We start from the raw sequence: 25,517 nt of genomic DNA, 5'->3' as shown, positions 1-25,517 counted from the left end.
TTAATAAAAACAAATTTCGTAGCGCGGGCTGCATCGCATTTTCAATATCCTGGTTTTTATCATTCCCCACCCTGGCCCTCCCCCGCCCCGGCTTTCGCCCCACCGCAACGCCCTCCGCAGGCCGTGGCTGCTGTACAATCGGACTTGTGTGCACATCAAAGGCATGCATTAGATAGTTTCTTAGGAGTTAGTGGCAAAGAACTCATATTTACGTAGAGTTAGCTTGTCCTGTAAAATCTAAGGAGAAATTAAACTATTGTGGATTGGGTTCAGAGATTGCAGATGTAAGAGATATCACAAATCCCTAATGATCAATCCCTAATCTTTCTAATTTGATAAATGTGTTGGTCAGTCTGTCACTGGTTAAACAAGACGTTCTGTGTCAGTGGAAAGTATTGAATCAATTTCTGCTTTCTCTGTCAATTTGTTTTTGCTGGGAAACCTTGTGTGTTCTAGTGGCCACCATTATGAAGTCTCTGGTAGTTGTATGCCATCAGATAGGTCTGTTTCCTTTATTGTGTAAATTATTTCATGCAGTGTTGTCTGGTAGCCTAGTCTATGAGCCCCAAAGAAAACAGATGCAGTCAGGTACTAAACCCACCCAATATGCTGCTCTTACGCACTTTTCCATGGTTTAGGGGCTCATGACCATTTTTAGAAAGCAGCCAGTGAAACCGCTATTGTCTAAAGGAGTGCTGGTCACTTGTACAAACTTAAGGAGAGTGCAACTAGACCCCAAGACCCAGCTGGCAAGAGCACAAAGCTCTCTCTGGGGATGCTCTCTCACCCATACTTGCCATTACGAATACCACTCTCACTCAAGGCATCTTCCCAGAAGCTCTCAGGACAGACAAGATCCTCCCACTCACAAAGAAACATACACTAAAGTCTAATGATCTCACCGACTACCTGCCCGTCACTCACATACAAATCATCAGAAAGAACTTTAAAAAAAAGTCTATGTTCAACTCCAAGATCACATTAATGCTAACTGTCTCCTGCACAACTACCAGTCATGCTTCGGATCACCCTGCAGCAAGAAGACTGCTACCTTACACATTATATACAATGCTTTCAAACCCATGATGAAGATGACCCACATTCTGATATTGCTGGGTCTCCCAGTTGCCATTTACACTGTCAAAAATCCCACCCTAATGGACACCATAGAGTCTGGAATGGGATTCACTGGCAATGTCTTTCACTGGTTCTCCTCCTACCTTTCAAACCAACACCAGTTTGTTTGAATTGGCACCTCCAGGACACAAAATATTCCCATCACCTGCTGAGTCCCTCAGGGTTCCATACTGTCCTCTAGCATTGTCAGCAACTATATGGATCCGCTTGGTGCTGTACTCACAGATAACGTCGTACCTAGGCAACAAACACTACTGCAGAGGGCTCTCTGTGGGGATAGATTCAGACTTTACATAGTCAATAATAATGCCATGTTATTGGACCGTCAATATTATTCAGCAAAAGTGATTATTTTACACTGTGTTTCACACATACTCACCCATATACAAAGTGTTGTCTAGATATGACTTGTGTTAAACACTGCTTAGTAGGACATTTATTAATAACAGTTTCAGGAAATCAGTCCAAACTCACTTTATCCTTACGGCTCAGTTGTTTCCTAGGCAAAGGTGTGCACTACCCAATTTCAACATGTGACATGTGGGCCGAACTATAGGTAGCACGCAACCGGTCCTGAAGGTGTATGAATGCCTAATTGTTGCAACACAGTATCATTCAGGCTTGTTATCCTTTAAATCCTTGTGAGTTTGTTGATGTGCTCCCATACCAAAGGTATGTGTAAAATCCTCCTCAGGACACAACAAGGTCAAGTGCCTAAAAAACTCATCACTACTTGTGTGGTTGGTACCTGATACTAGTAAGTCTGTGGGACAGATGGATGCAGCACTTAAGTCACTGAAAACGGGACATGGTTAGGATTCCATGTCAGCAGAGAGATTTCGAACACGTCGCACGCAGGAGACAATGCATTCTCAACATTGGACGCCAAATACGGAATATCCTGTCTCACAGATAACAGCTTCAAGATTTGTCATATGCAGATGGTATCCAACTCTACTTCAACGTTTCCTCCCCTTGACACATTTAACACCTCATACACTACCTTTACATCATTCAGACCTGGATTTCCTGTTATTTACTAAGAACCACAAACAGGAAGCATTACACACCTGGCTCAATGACATGGACCTTGATTGCTTTGAACCCCAAACTTCATCCTCTGCCAAATCACTTGGACTCACCCTGGACACCAACATCACACATTGCTAAAATAGAACACATTGCCAAAAAACAAAGACAATCTGGTACCTGCTCTCTTCTCTAAAGAAAGTGAAACGGTTTCTTTCAGAAAGTAACTTCAAAACCCTCATACTCTCACATCTGAGTGGTGGTAACACCTTGCTCTATGGCATTCCAGGCTCAACACTGGCACCCTTGAAGTGCATCCTACACTCTGAAACATCATAACATTGATCCCATCCTGATGAAACTCCATTGGCTCCCCTTACCAGCCTACACCACCTTCAAACCCGGCTGCATCATTTACAAAGTCATAATGACAAAGCCCCCACCTATCTTGCAGACCGGCCCACTATCTCTGGTGGTTCTCAGCACACCTGCATTTAGGATGCCATCAGATTGCAGGCTAACACCTTTAAAAAAGAAAAGATAAGGCAGGATTACTTTTTCTTCCATGCACCCTGGATCCGGAGTAACATCCCTGTATCCATCAGGATCATCCCAATGCTGCTCCAATTTAGGAAAGAGCTGAAGATGCACCTCTTTAAAGTAGATACATCACAATGAATTAACAGTCCACAAATCTGCACGGGTCTGCCTGGTGCTGCTTTGGGTACTGCATCAGTCATATCTGTCCAGGTCCAGAGTATATATGATGGGATGCAATGAATCAGCTGATTGATCCAGGCGTTGTGGCAATGTGGGCACATTCTACCACACACTTTGGACCTGCCCACTAATCCAAAATTTCTAGACAGGGGTAATAGAAGTAATGAGAGAGGTGACAGGTCTATCGGTACCACTTGGGGCAAAATGGCTGCTGGAGGCCATATCAGGGGAGAAGAGGTGGCCCAAACATTCACATACCAGGCTGAACATGGCAGCAGGAGTGGCGAAACGCAACCTAGCTTGACTTTGGGGAGCGAACAGATCTCCCTCGGCTCGAGAATAGGAGGAAGATCTTGACCGGTTCCAACTAGCGGAGCACGCAGCGTACCTGTCCCAGGGCTGCCCATGTAAATTCAAAAAGATCTGGGGACCATGGGTGCAACACAGGGGTACGTTTGGAGTGGGAGTAGAGGGGGATAGGGAGGGAACTGGGTCACTAAGTCTCTCAGATGACGGGTCCTCAACCCGCCATATTACGTAAGGAGTCCACCTAGGAGACAGAGATTGGATTGTACATTGATTCAGTGTGGTCTATAGAGATTACACTATTCTGCTCATGAATGATCTGTGGTTCTCACATAACTGCTCAATAATAAGAACTTTAAAAAAAGGTCCACAACCCAGCTACTTCTCCTATCACTTATTGCCTTTTTTCTTTATGCCTGTATAGTGATCTGCTTCCTTTTGGCTAGGTTCGCACAATGGAAATACAACATACATCCTTACATACAGCTGACATTTCTGTTAATAGGGCATTCAGTAGGAGAATGCACCAGTTACCAGGGACTTCCCCTGGTGATCCTGGTGCAAGTCCTGGTAGGTTCCCATTAAGAAATGCCATCCCAGGGATGAGTCTACCACTCCTGCTGCATCTTTTGTTTTGTAATTGCTTAACAAAGAAGGGAGATGTGAGTGTAGTTGTTAGCAATGGGGTTTCTGGTTGGCAAAGGTATGCACCCTGTCCAAGCAGGAACCACAGTCCTTGTCAGGGTAAGTCGGATACACACCATAAATTAACATTTGATCACCTTCTGGTAGCTTGGCACTGAGCAGTAAGGCTTAACTTTATAACTTCTTTTCTGTGATAGTTATAATAAATCTAACCTTGGCAAGTTTTTGGATTTATTCTAGCATTTTAATATTTGAAGTTTATTTTTTGCTCACTTCTGTCAATAGTTATACTTTGTTAAAGTAATTCCCATGTTAGCCTACGGAGCCAATGTGCTACAATGGGGTTACATGACACTGGTAGTTTTTCCCTTATCAGGACATGTAAAACATCTTTTAAAATGTACCTACTTATAGTTACAAGAGGCACATAGGGGAGATATTACAGGGCCGTTTCTACCATTAGGCAGGACTAGGCGGCCGCATGGGGCGGCAAAAGGGGGAGGGCGGCAAAATACAAGTTCTTTTACATCTAAAAAGGTGCTGCTATAACGCTACCACTGCAGCTATAACTGGTGCATTATTATAATGCACCAGTTATAGCTGCAGTGGTAGCGCGGTCCTCCTGACAGGCTTTGGGGCTCTGGCTTAGCTGCTAGAGCTCGGCCTGCAAAGTGGTACAAAGTAATTAATAGAAGTTTTGGGCTGCTGCGCAGTGCAGCTCAGGGGCAAATCTCAGGCCTCTCAAATGGAGAGTGCCAGTCAGAGCCTGTCCCACACTAAGATCAGGACAAAGGCCGCAAGACCCTAGAGGCTGCCTCCCAGCCACCGCTGTCACACCCCAGAACTGATACCCGGAGGTGGTGCTGATGATATCGCTGCCTGCGGCCCCCAGCGTGCGTCCCTGCGCTGCATAGGAGGTGAGACTGCCGGGAGAAGCCCCGGGTGGTGGCGACTAGGGCCGCGGGTCTGATTATATTGCACCGCACTTGCACGGATTGTCTGAGCCGCTCCATCGACTCCTGCCTCCGGCGCCTGGACTGGAGCAGGTGCTGCTGCCCGACTCTGTGAGGGGACTAACAGGCAAAGCAACTGGTCCGCACGGCAGCGGGGATAAGGTGGAGCGTGAAGGCCACACACTGCTTGGTCTCGAGACCTATAACCTGGGGGCCCCGGTGCCTGGATTGCAATTCCGATAGAGTGAGCAATGCAATGCACCTTGCCCCTCCGCAGTATCAGGGTCCAATACTGGCAATTCCTATGATGGACTAGACCTGCTTCAAACCACCTGGCTCAATGCTACTGGTGGTTCACACTGGCCTGCTGCCTGGCTATGAATATGGCATTGGCAGCACCGCATGCCAACATCCGATATCCTGTCACCGAAGGACCTAGATGAAACAGTATGTCTAGTGTGCTGTCCAACCGAGAGCTCAGTGCTGAGCCAGAATTGCCACGCTGTGACCGGGGCGCACAAAGCCCATTGGACTGAAAGGGCTTCAGCCCCCCCTTCGTGTGTGGCAGCCTGGGCTGGGACAGCTTCCCGGGCACACACACAGCTGCACCGAGTACTTCACAGGTCTTTAAAAGACCATTTGCTTGCTAACGAGACTTTGTTGTGTGTTTTCACCCCTTCTTAAAGCCCCTGCATCTCCACTCTGCCTTTTGCTGGAAGAAATAACCCCCCCCCACCCGAATTTTTTCTTAGCCCCCTCCACCCCCCCGGAAATTTGGCCACCACGAGGCCCGTTAATTGGTGTGGCACAGGTTTGCTTGCTGGCCTCCTGCCTCAGAAAGAAGTGTGCCCAGAGAGCCCAGTATCTAGCAACACTTGATACTTGTAATGGGTGCTATAAAGTTAGGTACATTCTGAGCTGCCTGCTGTGCCTCTGTAGTCTGAGAAGTGTTCAGTCACGCAGTCTTTCTCTGCTCAATTTGAGCAGTGACACGTTAGCGCACTTTAGTGTACTGTAACTGAGTCGGGGTAGGGTGCCTGTGCGGGTTGACTAGTGCTGCTTGCAGTTCGCCTAGTTATAGCGCCGTTGGCAGCGTCACACGCTAGACAAAACAACGATATCTCCAGCACCAGGCTGTCCTGCCCAGCTTAACAGTATGATAAATTTACAAGGGCACTACATCTATGCCCTTAAATTTCTGGTACGTTTCTCGTTGCTCATATGGGTTTCATTTCTGATATTTATGTTTCCATTGTCTTTATTGCTTGATTTTGCTCGCGAGAATGTGTCACACAGTCGTTAAAATGTCACTCATAATTAGCCTGAAATTATGAAAATGTCACACATGGTAATCTGAAACCTTGGCAGCTTTGCCCGGCGCTTGACAGCTGAGGCACTATAAGGCGTGACATTGCATTTCAGGGCGCTGATGCAGACCACCACACTGAAATGCGTTAGTCTAACGCCTGATGAGTGATTCTTGACAGGGCTGAATGCATTCATTCATCTAGCCTGGATGACAGGAGGAGAGAGTTATCAGGCCTGAGAGTGATGATATTAAAAAGGAGGGGGGCGGCATTTTTCATTTCTCGCCTAGGACGGCAAAACACCTAGAAACGGCCCTGGATATTAGGGGTGACTTATATGTCAAAATAAGGTAGTTTAAGACTTTGGAAGTGCCTTTAATACCAAAGTTGAATTTGCATATAATTTACTTTTAAAAGCAGCAAGCAAAGCATGCACCTTTTAAAATGACAGCAGGCAACACTGCAGTACACACTTAAGTGCATTAAATCTGCTGGGCCTCTAAATCTACATGCCCTACCATATACTAGCGGCTTACAGGTTGGTTGGCATACTAATTGTTATTGTACCTAATTACCATATACCTTTTACACAGAGCACTGGCCCTCGGTATGGTTAGCAGAGCCTTGGGCTCAATCAGAGTCAGTTACCACCAGTACAGGTCAAAAATGGTAGTGATCAGGGCAAATAGAATAACTTTCTCACAGTAATGATAAATTCAACTTTGTCAGCAAAGATGATTGATCGTTACCATTCCAATCAAATAAAACATGAAAGAGCTATTTTTTCTCAATCAGGAATTACAGCGTATAAGTCTAATAGGGAACTCCAATGTTAACCTACGGGAGGGGGTAGGCCTCACAGTAGTGAAAAACGAATTTGGGTGTTTTCACTACCAGGACATGCAAAACTTAACACTGCAAGTCCTACCTTTTAATTACACAGCACCCTGCCCATTGGGCTACCTAGAGCCTACCTTAAGGGGACTTATAAGTTATAAGAGGGAGTTTAAGGCTTGGCAAGGGGCTTTAAATGGCTAGTCGACATGGCAGTGCAAACTGCACACACAGGCTCTGCAATGGCAGGTCTGAGGCATGTTTAAACTGCTACTGGTGCGGGTGGCACAATCAGTGATGCAGACCCACTAGTAGTATTTAATTTACAGGCCCTGGGCACATGTAGTGCAGGTTACTAGTGACCTATAGGTAAATTAAAAATGCCAATTGTGGATTAGTCAATTAAACCATGTTTTAGGAGAGAAGCGCATGAACTTTAGCACTGGTTGGCAGTGGTAAAGTGTTCAGAGGCCTAAGGCCAACAAAAAGAAATCCGCAAAACGTTGAAGCAAATAGGTAAAATGTTTGGATTAGACCACCCTAAGGCTGTCAAGTCTAATATTAATGGTGAGTGGACAAGCATTTATTTTGAGCATATTGAGAAAGGGCTGGTCACTTTGTGAACCTCTGGAGGAAATAGCCACATTATTCTCATAGTGTCACCCACCAAGTACTGCTTTCACCCGTTGGCCGCGGCCGCGATTTTGCAGCAGTGCGGCACTTCCTCAAAAACGTCGGCCGTTGGACGTGCGCAGCACTACGAAGGTAGTGCTCGCGACGTCCAACAGTCGACAGCAGCACTTAAGGGGTTACATTTGGGGCTTGTTTGTTTGAGGTCAGCGACCTTTGGTTAGACCAAGGCTCAAGTGTCATTGAAGGACATGTAGATAAATCATGCGATTGGCCATGCTCTGTGTCTGCAAGCCCAGTCAGCAGCAGCCTGTCTTCTCAATTCCTATATAGTTAGTAAAACATTATACTGTGTTAATAACGAGCAGGAAGTCGAGCATTTCTAACCCGTGCTGCAATAAAACAGACTCGGTTCACTTTAAGTCTATCAGGAACACCACAGCTCGGTGACCTGTCATCATTACTGTGTCACCCGAGCTCCCGGCTCTAGAAATACCTATCATTATCTGCTCGAGCGCCTCAGGCTGCGGCCTCTATTCATAATCACATTTTGACCTCTGTTCACCCCAATCTTCATTCAAAGTCCTGCCTCCATTTCCAATTTACTCTCTGCCTTTTCATGTACAAGTCTGTGTAAATGAGGAAATGATGCAAGACCATTTCTTGCCATGAGCTGGGCAAACACAGCATTTTAATTTGCGTTGTACTGCATGTCTATTAAATGTGCTTGCAAGCAAGGGGGGCTTTGGAGGAACATCAGCCTCGTCCTAGTCTCAGGCTCTGAGCTTTAGAAGAGCAAAAAACCCTTGATATGGAGCAAACGTTAGAAAAGCCAGTAGGTCAGGGTTACTTTCTGACTAAAGCATTTCAAAGTTATGCTGCTTTAAAAAAAAACATTTATTTCGGTATAAAATGCATTGATGAGATAAAAACTTCATCGTGTGATCATTCGGCGTACGTTTGAGATCTAAAAAAGCCCCACATGCATTTCAAAGAAGCACTACCCAAGAGGCGGAAGAATACACCAAATCGTCAATAACATGAGGTGAGAGAGCCCTGATCCTCTGAGCGAAGCCAAAGACCACTCTGTACATTTAAACTATTAGTAGCAATAGGTACCGAAGACAGCTGTGATGGTAGCCAGATCTAATAAAAAGGAAGGATATGTTCATCTGACTGTCGATGCCTTCTCTGTTATTCGTTTTCTGTGTTTTTTTCACGAGTTCTCATTGTTGCCAGTTGTTGTTCGCTGCTGAGCTAATGTAAAATTAGATACATTGATTAGATGTGATGGAGTGCGATTGAAATCTGTATGAGCAGGTGTGCAGAGCAAACTATTATTTCTGGTTAATTGTCAGTCACTCAATTATGGTTCTAAATTGGGGGCACAGCCTTTTCCTGCAAAGCCTCAGCATACTGTGTGACTGTAAAATTATATTATCCTGGCCAGCAGTGTCATGGATGAATACTGGGAGTGAGTAGACATTGCTGGAATTAATGATATGCACTATGCTAGTGCCTCACCAGTCTCCCGACTCACTCCTTTTTATCTGCTGTTATCACTACAGAGCAATATGACCACGTGGCAAGGTCATTACCAACCTGCTTGTCCCCAGTATCCTTTTGTCTAAAAGCTAAAGTACTTGTAAATCTATCCTGAAACCATTCAGATGTGTTCCCAGGTAACCATTTATGCTGCATGCTGGAAGTGTCACAGGAAGTTGTGTTGTCGATGAATACGCGCGTCAGTCAGCACTACATACATTGCATAGAGCGGAGCTCGCAGTACATTGGTTTGTAAGTGCTTGCCATGTGTGTGCGTCAAGGCAACAGTTTATAGCAGTGGAGAATGGTCAGGTGCATAGCGGAACGGGGCTTGAACTACAGAAATCAATCAATCAGAACATTTGTAAAGTGCACTACTCACCCTTAGGGTCTCAAGGCTCTGGGGGAGTGTTGGGGGGGGGGGGGGGTTGCTGCTACTGCTCGAATAGCCAGGTCTTGAATAGTCTTCTGAAGGTTAGTAGGTCCTGGGTCTGCCGTAGGAGGGTGGGGAGAGTGTTCCAGGTCTTGCCGGTGGGAGAACGATCTGCCGCCGGAGGTCGCTCTTCAGAAGCGGGGGGCGGTGGTGAGGGTGAGGTCTGTGGATCGGAGTTGGCGGGTGGGGATGTAGAAGGTGAGACGTCTGTTGAGGTATGCTGGTCCAGTGTGTGGAGTGCCTTGTGTGCGTGGGTGAGGAGCTTGAAGGTGATTCTCTTGTTTACTGGAAGCCAGTGCAGGTCTTTCAGGTGGGGTGTGATGTGGCTGTGGCAAGGGATGTCGAGGATCAGGTGTGCGGAGGCGTTCTGAATGCGTTGTAGTCGTTTCAGATGTTTGGCTGGGGTTCCTGCGTAGAGGGCGTTTTCAAATCCAGCCTGCTGCTGACGAGGGCCTGGGTGACCGCTCTTCGTGTTTCGATGGGGATCCACCTGGTGATCTTGCAGAGCATGCGGAGGGTGTTGAAGCAGGAGGATGAGACAGCGTTGACCTGTTTTGTCATGGAGAGGGTGGCGTTGAGGATGAACTCCTAGGTTGTGTGCATGGTCAGTGGGTGTCGGTGCTGTTCCCAGTGCGGTCGGCAACCAGGAGTTGTCCCAGGCTGAAGGGGTGGAGCCGAGGATGAGGACTTCTGTCTTGTCCGAGTTTAGCTTCAGGAGGCTGTTTTTCATCCACACGGAGATGGCTTTCATTCCTTCGTGGAGGTTGGTTTTGGCGGTGAGGGGGTCCTTGTTGAGGGAGAGGATCAGTTGGGTGTCGTCGGCGTAGGAGATGATGTTGAGGTTGTGCAGTCGGGCGACGTGGCGATTGGTGCCATGTAGATGATGAACAGTGTCGGGCTGAGGGACGAGCCTTGGGGTACGCCGCAAGTGATCTTGGGTGGCTTCGGAGCGGAAAGGGGGAGGCGGACGCTCTGGATACTGCCGGAGAGGAAGGAGGTGGTCCGGTCCAGAACCTTGTCCCAGATCCCAGCGTCGTGGAGGCGTGTGCGTAGGGTGCGGTGGCAGATGGAGTTGAAGGCGGCTGATAGGTCCAGGAGGATGATATGGTATTTAATGCAGGTGTGGGTTTCAGTGCAGCAGCACACCACAACAAGGTTGCACTTATGTTAGGTTAGGTTAGGTTGTCTTGTAAAGCGCATGGCTACCCCAGCAATGGGGCGTCCCAGCGCTGTAGACCACTGGGGAACCCGTCCTGGCTGTCCCTGTGAGATGATCCCTGCTGGGTATCTCCAAGGTGAAACCAGGCATCCCTGGTGTATGTGGGGGGCCGTTGTGGAGATGAGGCAAGCTAATGCCCAGAGTTGCCGAGTGTGATCCCTGGTAAGAGTAGGCACCGAGGCGAGAATTATCGAGTCCGCTGACCCTGGTCCACGACCCTGCCGCGTCGGGAATTGAACCCTGGTCCCGGGCCGTCCTCTGCTTCCGGGTCTGCCTCCTCTAACCAGTGAGCCACACCACTCCACTGCAGGTCTTCAGCACTAAAGCATAGCCAAAGGATCCAGTTCAACACATGTCCAGGACAGACTGGTCGCCGTGTAAGCAACCCATCAATGGGAGGAGTGAATATGATATGTGTCCTTGTTCTGCTTTGCAGCAGAAGGTGGGCAACACAGAAAAGCATTGTTGACTGACCCCATCCCGAACTGGACTAGAGATTCCTGGCAGCTAGGATTCTACATATTGGCACTGAGTGTAGCTTCTACCCAGCACTGCGCTTGATGTGAAATGAACCCTTTTTGGACAAGTTTGGAGTGACTTAGTGTTAAATAAAAGCAAAATCTTTAACACAGCCACAGCAAGGAAACAGGTGGATGTTATGCCTGGATGTAGAAATCTGCCTATGACCAGACTACCCCTACCTACTTGGATAGCAAAACGTAGTTCGCGGAGGCACAAGCTGCCTACCAAGATTTTGACTGGCTGCCTGCAACCTGAATAGACTGCTGCTAGGTGCTCTCTTCATTTTTAGCATATTGTAGATGGAAGCTCCCTTTCTGCTGCACCCCAGAAAATAGTGCATTTGTCATGGAATTATTTTCTGCATACTGCAGACTAACAAAACAATCCCAACCACTATTAGGACGTACCAGAGGCCAAGGAGAAGATTTATGATCTACAAGTGTGGGCGTGCATGTTAGTGCACATGAGCTTTGTTAGAAATGGGGTTTCTAGTTGACAGAGATATGTACCAAGGTCAGGCAGAACAAACTACTCTAGTCAGGGTACGCTAGATACATAACGTAAATAACCGGTGCTTACCCGCTGGTAGCTTGGCTCAGAGTAGGCAGGCTTATCAAAAGAGGCAATGTGTAAAGCATTTGTGCAACACACAGAAACACAATGAATACATCACAAAAAGACTCTACAGAGCTTTATAAAACGAGGGTGTTATATAATAAACACATTAAGGCCAAAACGATAAACATCCAATGTAAACTTTTCGAGATATGAACATCCAAAGTATGCAGGTAAAAATGTGGTGCTTAAAGTTCTGAGTGTTGAAAGAACACTCAACATTTTGTAGGTTATTTACATTCGCCTCGACCGGGTTGCATTGAGTTCAATCCAAGCAGAAGATCATTCGTTATGCGGCTGAAAAATAGTATCTGTTAATTAGTGCCCAATAATCACGAAAAAGGGAGATCCTTAACAAGTCCCCTGAGACCAGTACACTGTGTACAATTCAACCGCATGCGAGGCGGCAGCACAGCTGACAGGGACTGTACAGGTCAATTCGCACACAGTACTATCTCATATGAGGCACATGGGTTGGGGGCAAGCCGTCAGTGTCTACAGCCTTGGGGATGGAGCTTTCAAGGCTGCAATATCCTCCCTCACGCGGAGTGCGGGGGCTGTGAGAAGTCACGCTGATCCAGTGTTCAGGCACCACTCAATGTCAAGAGTATCTGCGGTTGTCTCCCGCTGGCAGAGTAATAGGCAGGGCAAGCCTTTGCCCTGACAACATTCCATTACATAAATGTGGCGGTTTGGAATAACGCACTGCCACCAATCAGGACTCCGCCATGCTCACTAGGGAATCGCTGGCCCTTTCTTGAAGTAAACACAGAGCAATGAGCCCAGTTGGAGATTGGGCAAGTGCTGAGTTTCACTACCAGAAGTTCATTGTTGATGTAGAGCGGAGCGCTGATTGTCACTGCGCGGGACTTTTCTCTTGTGCAGCCAATGCGCTGGTTCTCATGGAAGGGGCTTCTGCAGTAGTGTAGTAAAAGCGACCAAGAAGTCTTTGTTGGCCCTGAGACTTCAAGAACAGAAGGCAAGCCAACAAGCCCTTGGAGAGCACTTTCAATGTAGCACAGAAAAAGGGTAGCAGGCAGCAGGAGAGCCCAACAAGGCAGGTAGCAAGGTGGCAGTCCCTCTCACAACACAGCAATCAGCAAACCAACACAGGAAAGCAGTTCGCAGAATGGCAATCCCTCCTGGCAGCACAACAGTCCTTCTGGCAATGTGCAGACATATATCCAGCTGTGTCTGGTTACAAGTTCAACAAATGTCTGATTTTAGGGGATCAGAGACCCAGGACCTATTCCCAAAAGTGCCTTTGATGTAGGGGGTGACTGCAAAAGATTTCTCTGCAATACACAAGGATCCCTTTGAACCCAGTCCAGTCTGCCAGGCTAACCCTGAGGGGTAAATCAGTGCTTTGTGTGTGGACAGGACAGTACCTATTGAAGTGTAAGTATCAGCCCCTCCCATTACTCCCTGCCCAGGAAGACCCATCAGAATGCAGATGAGTGCTCAGAATGCAGATGAGCCTCACCTACCTGTGTTTGTGGCTGTCTAGAGGGAATGCACAAAGCGTTGCTGTCGTCAATTCACAGACATGTTTTGGAGACAGGCTGTCAGGCACAAAGAGCAGTAAGTACAGGGAAATGCCCCCTTTCTAAAAGTGGCATTTCTTAAATAGTAAAAAGGAGAATGTATCATTCCAAACATATGAAACATGAAAAAGCTACTCCTCTCTGATCAGGAATTACAGCTTAAAGGTGTATTAAGGATTTCCTAATGCTGATCTATGAGAGGGGTAGGCCTCACAGTAGTGAAAAACAAAATAGGCTGCCTTAAAAGTACATTTCCTACCTTTTACTTACATTACACCCTGCCCTTAGGGCTACCTAGTGCCTACCTAAGGGGTTACATATCTAATAAAAGGGGAGTTTATGGCTTGGCAAGTAGTTTTAAAGGCCAGATATAAGTGGCAGTAAACTTCACACACATGCTCTATAGTGGCAGGCATGAGATAGATTTAAAAGGCGTCTTCTGTGGGTGGCACAATCAGTGCTGCAGGCCCGCTAGTAGCATTTATTTTAAAGACCCTGGGTATATGGTATACCACTTTACTAGGGACTTACAAGTAAAACAAATATGCCAAACAGCAATACCATGTTTAGAGGAGAGAGCACATGCACATTGGTCAGCTGTGGTAAAATGCTCAGAGTGCTTAAGCCAACAAAAACAAGGTCAGACAGATAGGAGGAGGAAGGCAAAAAGTTTGGGGTGACCCTTCAGAGAGGGCCATTTTCCAACAGGCTTCCTTTTCACGCGAAGAGCACCAGGCCACAATACAGCGGTGGCCTCTTGTAGTGGCCTGATCTAAGGTAGTATTGCACACACCCCTGATATTAATCCCAAGGTTCATGGGCTTGAGAACGTTGGAGGTCCACGCTACACAGATCCATTCCATATTTAAATGGAGGCGTAAGTCAGGCGTGCCTATCTGGTGGTGCAGCAAGCTACCCCCAAACTTTATTAAGTGTTCTCAATATATTTCATCATATTTTATTAGTGGTATTTATATACCTGAGGGTAGTGGAGTGCCATACATATAACTAGGAATACATCCTGATGCATGTGGATTACAGATGTTTAGGTATACAGAGAGCAATGAAAATTTGCAATAGTGTTGTTGCTGCTAAGTGTCAGTACGTGTCTATTCTCCTTCGGCATTTTATAAATGCTATTTTTAAGACCTTTAATTCGTATAGAAGATACGTATAAAGGAACTCAAATGAGTGCTCAAAAGAAAGCATGTTTGTGATTACTTTATCTGAATCAATTATAATTCTATGTTGGCTGATTATGACCCATAAGGATATTGACATTTACTTGCACCATTGATATTAATTCCTTTTGTTGCATATTACTGAATGCAGGCCCCAGAAGACTGAACAGTAAAAACGCCATATAGTTACACCGTGAAAACAAATGTGTATTACAGATGGGCACATTTACAGGGCTCGATAATTTAGCATGTCAACGAAGGCCTTTCCCGATGATAACCCTCAAACATATGAGCATTAGATAACGTTTGGCCATAGGCACACAACGAGAAGTTGCATAGGCTTCTAATTCTACCACGAGAGCTGAAAAACAAAAAGGGCTCCGATCAAGATATTTTCAAGAGATTATTGCTAGAGTAACACTATCATATTTTTACAGCAGCAGGTATCTGAGATACCTTGTAAGAGTATATGAATGGACCATTCTCTTTGATGAAACACTTTGAAAAAGACAATTGTTATTACCTGGGTTATAGAATGGCCACATTTCTTCTGGTTGCACCTCATGATTTTCCCTACGAAATCATCTTAGCTATTCCTGTATACTCACCGCATCCCTTCCTGTCCCACAGTACTTTGCTGCTCTCGTTGCACTCTTCGTGCTGTATGAATGCCAAAGAGAAAACAGTACAGCACAATACTTAACAAGGGTTGTTCAGATAAACGTGTTGTGTAAAGAACTTATTAGGTGGTGTCTCTTTTTCCTTCATGTCTTTCCAGACAAGAGTGATATCAAGCCAGAACAGCAGAACCCTTTGCCTACATATCATGAGTACAAACACAACAGCTCCATCAAGGTTTACCAAACCAATTATTTTGCCAGCAAATGTGCAGAAAACCCAGACTACAACTATCAAAGTGTTCAGATTAAGCTAGGAACAGAGATGGAAAGCCTCGGAGGGAAGTGCGATCCGAACCAGCACAAGTTCTGTGATGGACCACTCAAGCCCCGGACGCCCTACAGGTTCGATTTACTGTGCTCGTTATGACAATGTTTGAACTCCTTCACTCAGATGACCCATATGCAACTCTTTGTCTATCTTCGAGGCGGGTACTCAGTGCATGTCACCTATCACAGGGAATGGAGGAGTCTTCATTTTTGTCTTGGTTTGGCTAACAACACGGCTAAACATCTCCTTTAATTATGCTCCATGACATGACCTGTCTTTCCCCCTGGTCATGGCAGAAGGCATTGCGATGTCAGAACGCAACTGACAATGAGGCATTACAGTTGCATTCTGACGTCATTTCTTTATAATAGGTGACTGGGTGCGTCACAAGTCGCCTATTGCAAAAAATCAGAGACAGTGTTTTATACAGTGATTGCAGAATCCCATGTATTATTATAGATAGATAGATAGATAGATAGATTGATAGATAGATAGATAGATAGATAGATAGACAATTACATCAGTTCTTTATTTGCCTTTTCCACGCTTCAGTTTGATGCTTTAGAGCAGGGGTCTCAACTATTGATCAGGGTGAGCCAAATGCATGCCAGATTTTCAGGAAATTCACATAAGGTAATTTTGCATTCAATTAATCTAAATTCAACTAATTTCGCACAGTCTGAAAATATGTCTTGGATTCAGACCTCCTAGCCCTACATTGAAAAGTCTGTCTTTAAAGAGCAGTGCGACCTTCTTCGGCTGATTCTCACAACTGGCCACTGTAGATGATTCATCTGTTACTGTGTTTTCAGGATCAGCATTCGTGCTTTCACACAGCTCTTTGGCGAAGATCTGAGGGACTTTTCCAAACCTCTTTTCTCAGACACTTTCTATTCTCTACCCATCGTGACAGAGTCGGGTAAGTGCGGGGGTGCAACTCTTTTTTCAATTTTATTTTAAAGATTCCCTTTCCAATTCACAAGTCATGACCACACTTTGCGGCTGCAACATATTTGTTTTAGGTAGCTAGAAGAACCCATGCTTTCAAGCGTGTTGTTATTTAATTCTTTCTTGATGCTATTTGACTGTATACCAGCTGTCAATGTCCTACTTAAATACTGCTTAAAGCTGGTTCTTTGGTAAACAGAGTAGTCCATGCCTGTTTGCATAAAATGGCCAGGTAGGCAACTGGACCCTTAAATAATACGCATCATTGAGGGATACTGTGAGGGAAATGGAATCGTGCTTCTGGTCTCTTTATAGACATATAAAGGTCAAATGTCCTCCTTTTGCGTCACAGAGCACAGATTTTTTGAACATCAGTGATTGTTGTCTTCTGGTATCACAGACTGTGTCCAAGATTATTCATATGTCGTAAGAAAACCCAAGAGTTTGATTATTTTTTGTCTCTGTGCAGAGCCTTTGCTGGGGGTGATTGAAGGTATAAGCGCTGGACTCTTCCTTATACTGATGCTGGTGGCAGTCGCTGCCTTCTTAGTCTACAGGAAAAAAGTGCGGCGCGGGTAAGCATCCCTTTTAGTTTTGCACCATTGCTTTTGATGGTTACTGCTTAACTTCACCAGTGAATTCTAATCGGAAACATATAACCATGCTTTGGTAAAACTGCGAGGACCTACAGTAATTACATAGCGCAAAGAAGAGCAGAATGGCAGAGAAGCCAAGAGAAAGGGCAGGTGGACTACAGACACATTCAGCAGCCTTTCCCCCAGATCTCTGACATACAGTCACAGTTTTTTCCAACACCAGAATTGTTCCTATGACCAACGCATAGTGCTTAGGCACACTGTCTCGCTTTTTAATGCACCAGTATTAGTGATGTTCAGATCTCAGCAGTTGTCAGATGGGGGCACTAAACTCATTGTGCATTATACCTAAGGCCGGAGCCAGTCACAGACACATCAGAATCTGTTCCTATATGTTTGGTATTTTTAAAAGGAATTTGAAATAACATAATAACCATTGTGTTTGCCTGTTAGTCATCTTCAGATCACACACAGGTGTCATGGTTCAGGCAAGCATTGTGCTTATTTTATTTTCCTAATAATCAGCTTCTCAAGATTGCCTGTATCCAGCGGCATCCATAAAAGTCCAGATGCATGCCATATTTTGAGTATCATCATAGAATACGTAAAGTAGTTTCAGTTTCATATGTACTTTATTTGATGTCCTGAAAGCCTGCCAAAGACCTGCCCATCTTGGGCATGCGTTGAACATCACTTGTCTAAGCCGTTGCATTGATCCTGAGAAAATCACGTTATGTAACTGACCTTAGAATGCCAGTTAGCAATAGAAAGCAGCTAGAAGCTCCTTATGAGGTAATTATTTGTTGTAAAATACTTGCTTTCATTAAACTAGGAACTTCTTCTGCATTTTTTAAGGCAGTCTGCTATTGAGTAATTGACAGTAGCTGTCAGCTGAGGGTACCTAGAATAATTAGATAAGCAGTGGTGTTTCTGTGGTACCCTAAGCTAGGGCCGATCCTATTCAAACATTAAATGTCATTTTATTGAAGCACCAATCGCCACACATTTTCTTCTGTGATGAGCATACCATCAATCATCATCCCTGATGTGTTTTTCTAAAACTGTGCTTTTCTAAAGATTTTTCACTTTTTCTCAAGGTTCTTTGGGCATGTTCTTTCTTTTACAAGCATGACCTTCTTCCTTAAGCATGACCCACTATCTGCTTTAGAACCACATGATTCCTGCTTCTGTTGGGTGGACCCTCTTTGGGATCTTCCACCATGTGAATTCATATCCCAAACCGTGCATGGTCTCTTCCATTAGGTCAGTCTTTCTCCCATCAGCTGGACCACCTACGAACTCTTCAAACATACAATTTCTCCTCCTTGCAGCTAGACCCTCTATGGGCGTTTCAGGCATGTGAATACTTCTCCGATAAGCATGACTCTCTTTGGGTGTTCATGCCACATACTTCTTTCTAGACGTAGCTCAGAAAGGTTCTCCCTTTCATCCCTTCTGAGCTTCACAAAGAAGTAGTCACATCTTTAATGCAATCTTCGCTGAACTAAACACATGTCTGTTATCTAGCTCTTTCAAAGGATCAGTTAAGACGTGTGCAACTGATCCAAGATGCAACAGCATGACCTATAACTGAACTTTCAAAGAAAGGTCATATTACACCCACTCTTTCAGATTTTGTTTCTGGTAGGAAAACCTAGAGTAGATAAAATATCTTCGGAGCCCCTGATCAGGCAGTTCCCCCGGTTTGTAGCAAATATGACGATGGGTGCAATGGCGGACTCCAGAGCTCGGTGCAAGTACGTAAAACATCTGGCTTCCAGTAGCTCAGAGAATTCACTGAATTTAAAACCTTGTCCTTTATTCACGAGGCGCTTCATGGCTAGGCTACATCTTTTCTTAGAAGAAAATGTAAGATATATATAGTGCCACTTACTGTGAACTTTTGCTCGGGATAAATAAAATCTGCGTGCCATCCTATGGTGGAAAAGCCTTTTCTTAGGCTGCTTCCGGGAGTGGAATTCTCTCCCCTGTCATCTGCATTCCCAGCCTTCATTATTCGGTAGCCTGTTTGAGGCTATGCAGGTTTCTGCTTCACCCTGATTTAGTGGGTATTTTAATTCACAGTTGGTTTCACGTGCACTATCATCAATATTGCTTTGGTCCTGACGAAGCGCCACCGACCTTTATGGTGAAAGAGGCATGAAACATGTTGACCTTTGACCTTTTTAACCTAGGCATAATGTGCCTTTAGGGTTACATATTATTCTGCAGTATTTGTCTGCCAAGGGTACATCTTTCTATATTTTTGCTGCATGATGACCCTTTATTATTACATGCAATTTTTTGCACGCACCTTTTTTACCCCTGTTTTTAGGACCCACACACCCCACACAGCCATATGCACCATCTGGCAGTCCTTGAAAAGATCTCCGATAAAGTGACCCTTTGGGGGGCCGTGGGGAATTGCAGAGCCGGCCCTAGAAGGAGTAACTGCCCGATGATGAGCATGACACCTATCATGTTATGTGAGGGCAACAGTGGACAAAGAGTGATTTTTCCTCTCACATGTGGGTCCCATATACCTAGGATTATCCCCTTTTTTCTTGACCTTTCTGTTTTTCTTTGAATGCATGTGTGACAATTTTGCACCCTGCGATAGGAACTGTGTCCTCTTGGTGATTCGTACATAACATAACTGTAGTGTTAAAGAATGTCCATAGACATGAAAGGCTTGAAGGTAGTTTTATTCTGCTCAAGAGCAGCACAGCGACAGCAACACAGTCCAGCCTTCAACTGACAAACGGTCAGCATTCCACCTCCCAGCCTCAGAACTCCCAACACCCAAGGTTCCAACTACCAGTGCCATGGGGGCACAAACACAGAATACTACATTATCCTCATTTCTGCAAACAAAAAGAAGAAAGAGAAAGAACAAAAGAAATATAGAGAAGACAGAGAAACAAAGGAAAGACGAAAGAAAGAAAGAAAGCAAAGCAAGACACTAAATACAATAAACGCTAACGTAGCATGGCAAAGAAAGGCTGAAACGCTCCAACTTCCTCTCTCGGTCAGCAAAATTGCGAGGTGAGTCTGCAGGTCCGTTGGATGCTCTTGAGCATCATCGCCATTATTTTTGTAGTGTTAAAGAATGTCCATAGACATGAAAGGCTTGAAGGTAGTTTTATTCTGCTCAAGAGCAGCACAGCGACAGCAACACAGTCCAGCCTTCAACTGACAAACGGTCAGCATTCCACCTCCCAGCCTCAGAACTCCCAACACCCAAGGTTCCAACTACCAGTGCCATGGGGGCACAAACACAGAATACTACAATAACCTAACATAACATAACATATCCTTGTGGAACGAATACAGAGGTACCAATTGTGAGCCACCTGTGTTACAGACACAACCGCCAATGGAGGACTTAATACCCTAATGCTTTATTACAAACTAGATTGTCTACTTAGCAGGATAGAGTGAACTGTGTATAATGTATCACAAACCGCCATGCCTTGCGTATTTTCTGTCAATGTGTATACTGTGACAACGTTTTTGATTAACAATAAGAAGAAACTTAAAAAAAAAAAAACATATCCTTGTGTGGGATCTGTGCCACTTAATTTGTTTCCTAAGCCTCACTCTGTACTCTCTTCAAACATGATGATTATTATCTAATAATAGTGGTTACCTATATGTGTCCTTCAACACTATGCACAATCTTTAAATATGTGGTTGCCTTTCCATTAAAGATGCCCAATATCAGGATTTTTGAAAATATCTTTCTTTCACTCCACACTCAAACCTTAACATGTTTTTCAGGCTATTTTTAACTTCTTTCACTAATATTCACCTTAAAGCCTTTGCTATCATATTTTCTCAGCATGCATATCTCTGGGACCTTGACAAAGGTGAGCCACTCTAAGTTATTCTCCTGTTTGATTGTTCTTCCTTGTGCCATTCATGCATGTGATTCATTCAACACATGGACTGTTCTCCTGCGGGCTCTTCCCATTCGATTCCTTCTCTTCTTCGAAAGCTCCCCAAAAACCCTTCATACATGTGATTCATGTCTCTTCCTGAAATAATCCTGTACAATCCCTTCATATATGTGATTATTATATTCTTGGGTGAAGTGTTAACATGTAGCTATGCCCTTAGAAGTTGGTATTATGCATGGTTCAAACCATTTTACATTTGCTCCTTAATTCAACCGGTACTCAGTAGAGCATGTTGGGAGCTGGTTTCTGTCATATTTCTATGGATTGAGGCCCATGCTGGTTGCCTGATTCTGCAGTTTTTCCAATCATTGAGTGGCATATTTGGAGCTCTGTAGACAATGTTTATGTAAATTAGTAGTGATATCATAGAGATCTTTCCCATCTTCACTTGGTGTCTAACTTGAGGGAGAGCGAAGTTGTATATGGATGCCATTGAGTATTGGGTCAGTTTAGAGTGTTGACACAACTGAGAACTGTGCTAAACATGGTCCTAGATGTCTTACTTCTAGTGATATGGATTGGAGTGTCATCAGACTTGTTAGCTAGTCAAAAGAAGCATGTTGGGTGTCGCCAACAAGATTTTAGTTTCTACTCTTTTGAGGCAGCGGAAGGGCCAGTGGAATGTGTGGTCTGGACATTTAGTGATGTGTGCTTGGTTCCCTAGTTTTTTGTGGAGCTGGATGTCAATTTGGGTGACATGAATGGTTATTTTGAAGTGCACTTGGTTTGCACTATTGGGGAGATATAGCCTGCCCATTTCTATGCTTACTGTAACACTAAAGGCTACACCCGGGGTTCAGTGTTGTCTTTCACACTGCCCTTACAGCCTTGTCTGTCCCACGCATTCTTGACATTTTATGGTGATTTTGCATTTAGATTATGTGCCGGATGAGAAATCCATGCATTTTCCAAGTTTATTGTGTAGTTTTTCTCTTTTTTACACCATTACCTCTTCAGGCTAGTATCAACTCAGGAACCCTTTTCTAGTGCAACTGGAATATGCTACATTGAATTAAATACATCTAACTGCTATCCCTCGCTTTTCACACCTATATTCCAGACTATGCAGATGTTGAGTGAATTATGAAGAAAATCTCTTTATTTTTTATTATTATAGTAACAGTTCAGATGGACCTACGGCAAGGCTCAGTGCTCGACGCGAGAGAACATCATCTGTACATTTGCATTTGGGCAATAAAGGGTAAGAAGACAGTTTCGTTTTTCTTACAAACTATTTTTGGTGTGTATAAGATTCCAATATATGCTAACTTGTAATATGTTTTTATGATTCGCAGCAACAGAAGAACATCCAGGTGGGTGCATAAAAACGCTATAGATTGTAATTAAATAAACAAAACATACACTTTTACAGTCTAAATCTTGCTTTGTCTCCTTCCTCATGTAGCCCAATAAAAACAAGTCAGTTTGATACTCACTTCACTAAACTGCAAGCAGATTCGAACTACCTACTATCGGAGGAGTACGAGGTAGGGTGAAGTATAAACATGGGTATCTGATGTAATGTAGAATCCAAGGTGTTAACATGAAAGCAATGTACTATCTTTACTCCAAGTGTAAGATAACTGCATTTGTTAAGTGACTGATTTTGCCTTGAGTAGAAATATGCTAGACTGGTCTGACAGTTGCATTCTATATGGCTTGATTGTGGAACGTATGTTAAATGGAGGCAACTGGAGAGGGTGCGTTGTCAAAGGATCTGGCAACGGCAGCACAACGGGAATAAAGATATAAAAGGAAGGCATAACTTTTGGTTGACTTGTGCACTGAAGATTAAAGAAGGCAGGCCCATCAATGCGGGATGAAAGAATGAGGCTAGCAACACTCTGTGGTATTTGGTGTCTCTGCGGGTTGAGGACGTGTGCTAGAAAATTTAAAGGGGCAGCAAGCACTTAGCAACCTATAAAGGTACTGTGAGTTCCTGGAAGAGGATTAGAAACTATAAGTAAGAGTTTGGAGAGAAGGAGTCAGCCTACAGCATAACAGCAGACGATTATGGAGAAAGGGAGATCATAAGCCCCAATAACGCCCATGTTTAAGGTAAGAGGTACAGGAAAGAGGGGACAGACAGCAACGAAAATGCACGTGCAAGAGAAAAGCAAGTGGGGAGAGATGTAAAAAGGGGCAAAGATGATCAAAATATCAAAACCTGTAGTCGGAGGAGCCCAAGTCTGCAAGACAGAAAAGCCAAAAGGAGGAAGGACAAGGAAGAGGAAGCCCAACAAACAACCTATGGTATCTCTTGGTGACATAGGGTCTGTTCCTTCGAACTTTTCTTTGGATGACAGGAACTACTTCTGTTTCACCCATATTTTGTGAAACGCTTCAGATGAAAGGGTCAGTGGTAGAATAGATCCACTGATGGGCAGTCTCCTGGCACCCATATTAAAATCAGGACTTCAATCAATCACTCAATCATTTGTAAAGCGCACTACATACCCGCGAGGGTCTCAAGGCGCTGGGGGGGGGGGCGCTACTGATCGAGCAGCCAGGTCTTGAGTATCCTCCTGAAGGTCAGCAGGTCTTGGATCTGTCGTAGGCTCAGTGGGAGGGTGTTCCATGTCTTGGCGGCGAGGTGGCCACCGGTGGTTGTTCTTCAGGGACGGTGGCGAGTGAGAGGTCGGCGGAGCGTAGTTGGCGGTTGGGGATGTAGAAGGAGAGCCGTCTGTTGAGGTTGGCTGGGCCTGTCTTGTGGAGTGCCTTGTGTGCATGGGTAAGGAGTTTGAAGGATACCCTCTTGTTGATGGGGAGCCAGTTCAGGTTTCTTAGGTGGGGGTGATGTGGCCGTGGCGTGGTACGTCGAGGATCAGTCGTGCCGAGGCGTTTTGGATGTGTTGTAGTCGTTTGATCAGCTTGGTCGGGGCTCCCGCGTAGAGGGCGTTTCCGTAGTCAAGTCTGCTGCTGACGAGGGCCTGGGTGACTGTCTTTCTTGTATCTGTCGGGATCCATCTGTAGATCTTGCGGATCATGCAGAGGGTGTTGAAGCAGGAGGAGGGGACGGTGTTGACTTGCTTGGTCTTTACTGAGGGCTGTCGTGGACTTATTACAATCTCTTTATTTTGTATTTTAAGTAGCATTGTCGTGCAGGGGGGAGTCTGGAATACTGGCGACCCAAGGTTTTGCTTTCATCCAGGAAGAAGGTTTTGGAATTATTAGAGTGGAGGTTCAAAGAAGTTCAGTCTCCTGTATGTGCTGTTCAATAACCTTTTCAATACAGTTGATTTCCACTGTTCTTTATTTTTATCTCACCCAGGCATTGGTCTTTAATAAAATAAAATTGTATCCACAATTCATCGTCATAATAAAAATATAATCGTTTTTAGGATATTTCAAGTTATCTACTCTAATGAGGAAGTAGTAAGAGTATTAAATGTAAAGCAAGTCCATGTGTTTCGTTATTTCTGCCGGCTATAATTAAGATTCCATAATGAAAAGTGTGGCCCTCATTAAAATATCCCTCAAGTTGCAAAATACAGTATATCACAGCATGTACATGCTCTACCAATCAGGAGCTGTATCATGATGGGCTTTGCTGGTGCAGAGCCGAGTGCCAGTTTCATGCTCCAGCAGCGCATAAAGTGAATTCATATAACCCATTATTTCTCTGAGTTCGTTTTTTATTTTCAGTGAGCAGAGCTCGAAAACTGTAAGCAAGGTTTTCAATTTCTCAACGGTGCTGTCTGAAAATAGAGGACTAATGCCAGTGGCGGCTGGCAGAGAACGGGGGAGGCAGGGCAAGGGGGGGGGGGGTGGAGTTAAAAAACAAACAAAAAAACACTTACCTCTTCAGCGCCTCTCCTCGGCATCCCTGCTGACGTCCCAGAACCGAAGTGGAATGGAAGCACACACAGGCTCCCTTCCCTAAGCCAATCATAATGCTGCACTACAGCGCTGTGATTGGTCTGAGCACCGTGATTCGGCGCTCAGATGTGGGAATAGGAGCCTGGGCATGTTCCTCACCAGGCTATGTAATGCCCAAGATGGCAGCCAAACAGTCACGCACACTTAGAGTGTGCCCACCACTATTCCCCCATTGACCTCAGCCCCGCAGCTACCATTTTATTTTTTCACTGCTTTGAAAAACAGTGGGGCGACGCTCCTACGCCTTGGCGGAGGAGCTGCCCCTGACTTACGCTGAGAATTAGAGGGTTGAATTAATTCACTTTTCACTTAACACACTGCAGGTGCATCAAACAGACGCTCAGCTCTGAGCCAGAAAACCTTGTCATGATTCGGCCCCAGGTTTCTAGAAACTACTGCTGCACATGAGACAATTCTGTCAATGTTGCTACCAAAGAAGATTGTTAACGAATCAGGGCTATATGTTGGAGTCAACAATGGATTAATCGCAGAAAATACGTCAATATCTCTGTTATTAAGGACAGGTGGCATACATGTGCATTATTTCTTTCTGCCATAGGGGCAGAA

The 25,517-nt window shown here is 44.9% G+C and overlaps 1 protein-coding gene across 1 annotated transcript in view; it reads left to right on the top strand.

Moving 5' to 3' along the window:
* PTPRB (protein tyrosine phosphatase receptor type B) overlaps window positions 1-25,517 on the top strand; it is a 500,144-nt gene that overhangs the window by 367,274 nt on the left and 107,353 nt on the right. The window contains exons 21-26 of the mRNA XM_078673917.1: window positions 15,399-15,642; window positions 16,381-16,487; window positions 16,986-17,091; window positions 22,189-22,272; window positions 22,367-22,384; window positions 22,477-22,558. Coding sequence (XP_078530043.1) covers window positions 15,399-15,642; window positions 16,381-16,487; window positions 16,986-17,091; window positions 22,189-22,272; window positions 22,367-22,384; window positions 22,477-22,558 — 641 coding nt within the window. The remainder of the gene's footprint in view (window positions 1-15,398; window positions 15,643-16,380; window positions 16,488-16,985; window positions 17,092-22,188; window positions 22,273-22,366; window positions 22,385-22,476; window positions 22,559-25,517) is intronic.

The sequence above is a fragment of the Lissotriton helveticus genome, chromosome 1_1 (assembly GCF_964261635.1).
Source record: "Lissotriton helveticus chromosome 1_1, aLisHel1.1, whole genome shotgun sequence".
Lineage (NCBI taxonomy): Eukaryota > Metazoa > Chordata > Amphibia > Caudata > Salamandridae > Lissotriton > Lissotriton helveticus.
The sequence above is the reverse complement of the archived record's forward strand: the minus strand, read 5'-3'. Positions and strand labels throughout refer to the sequence as shown.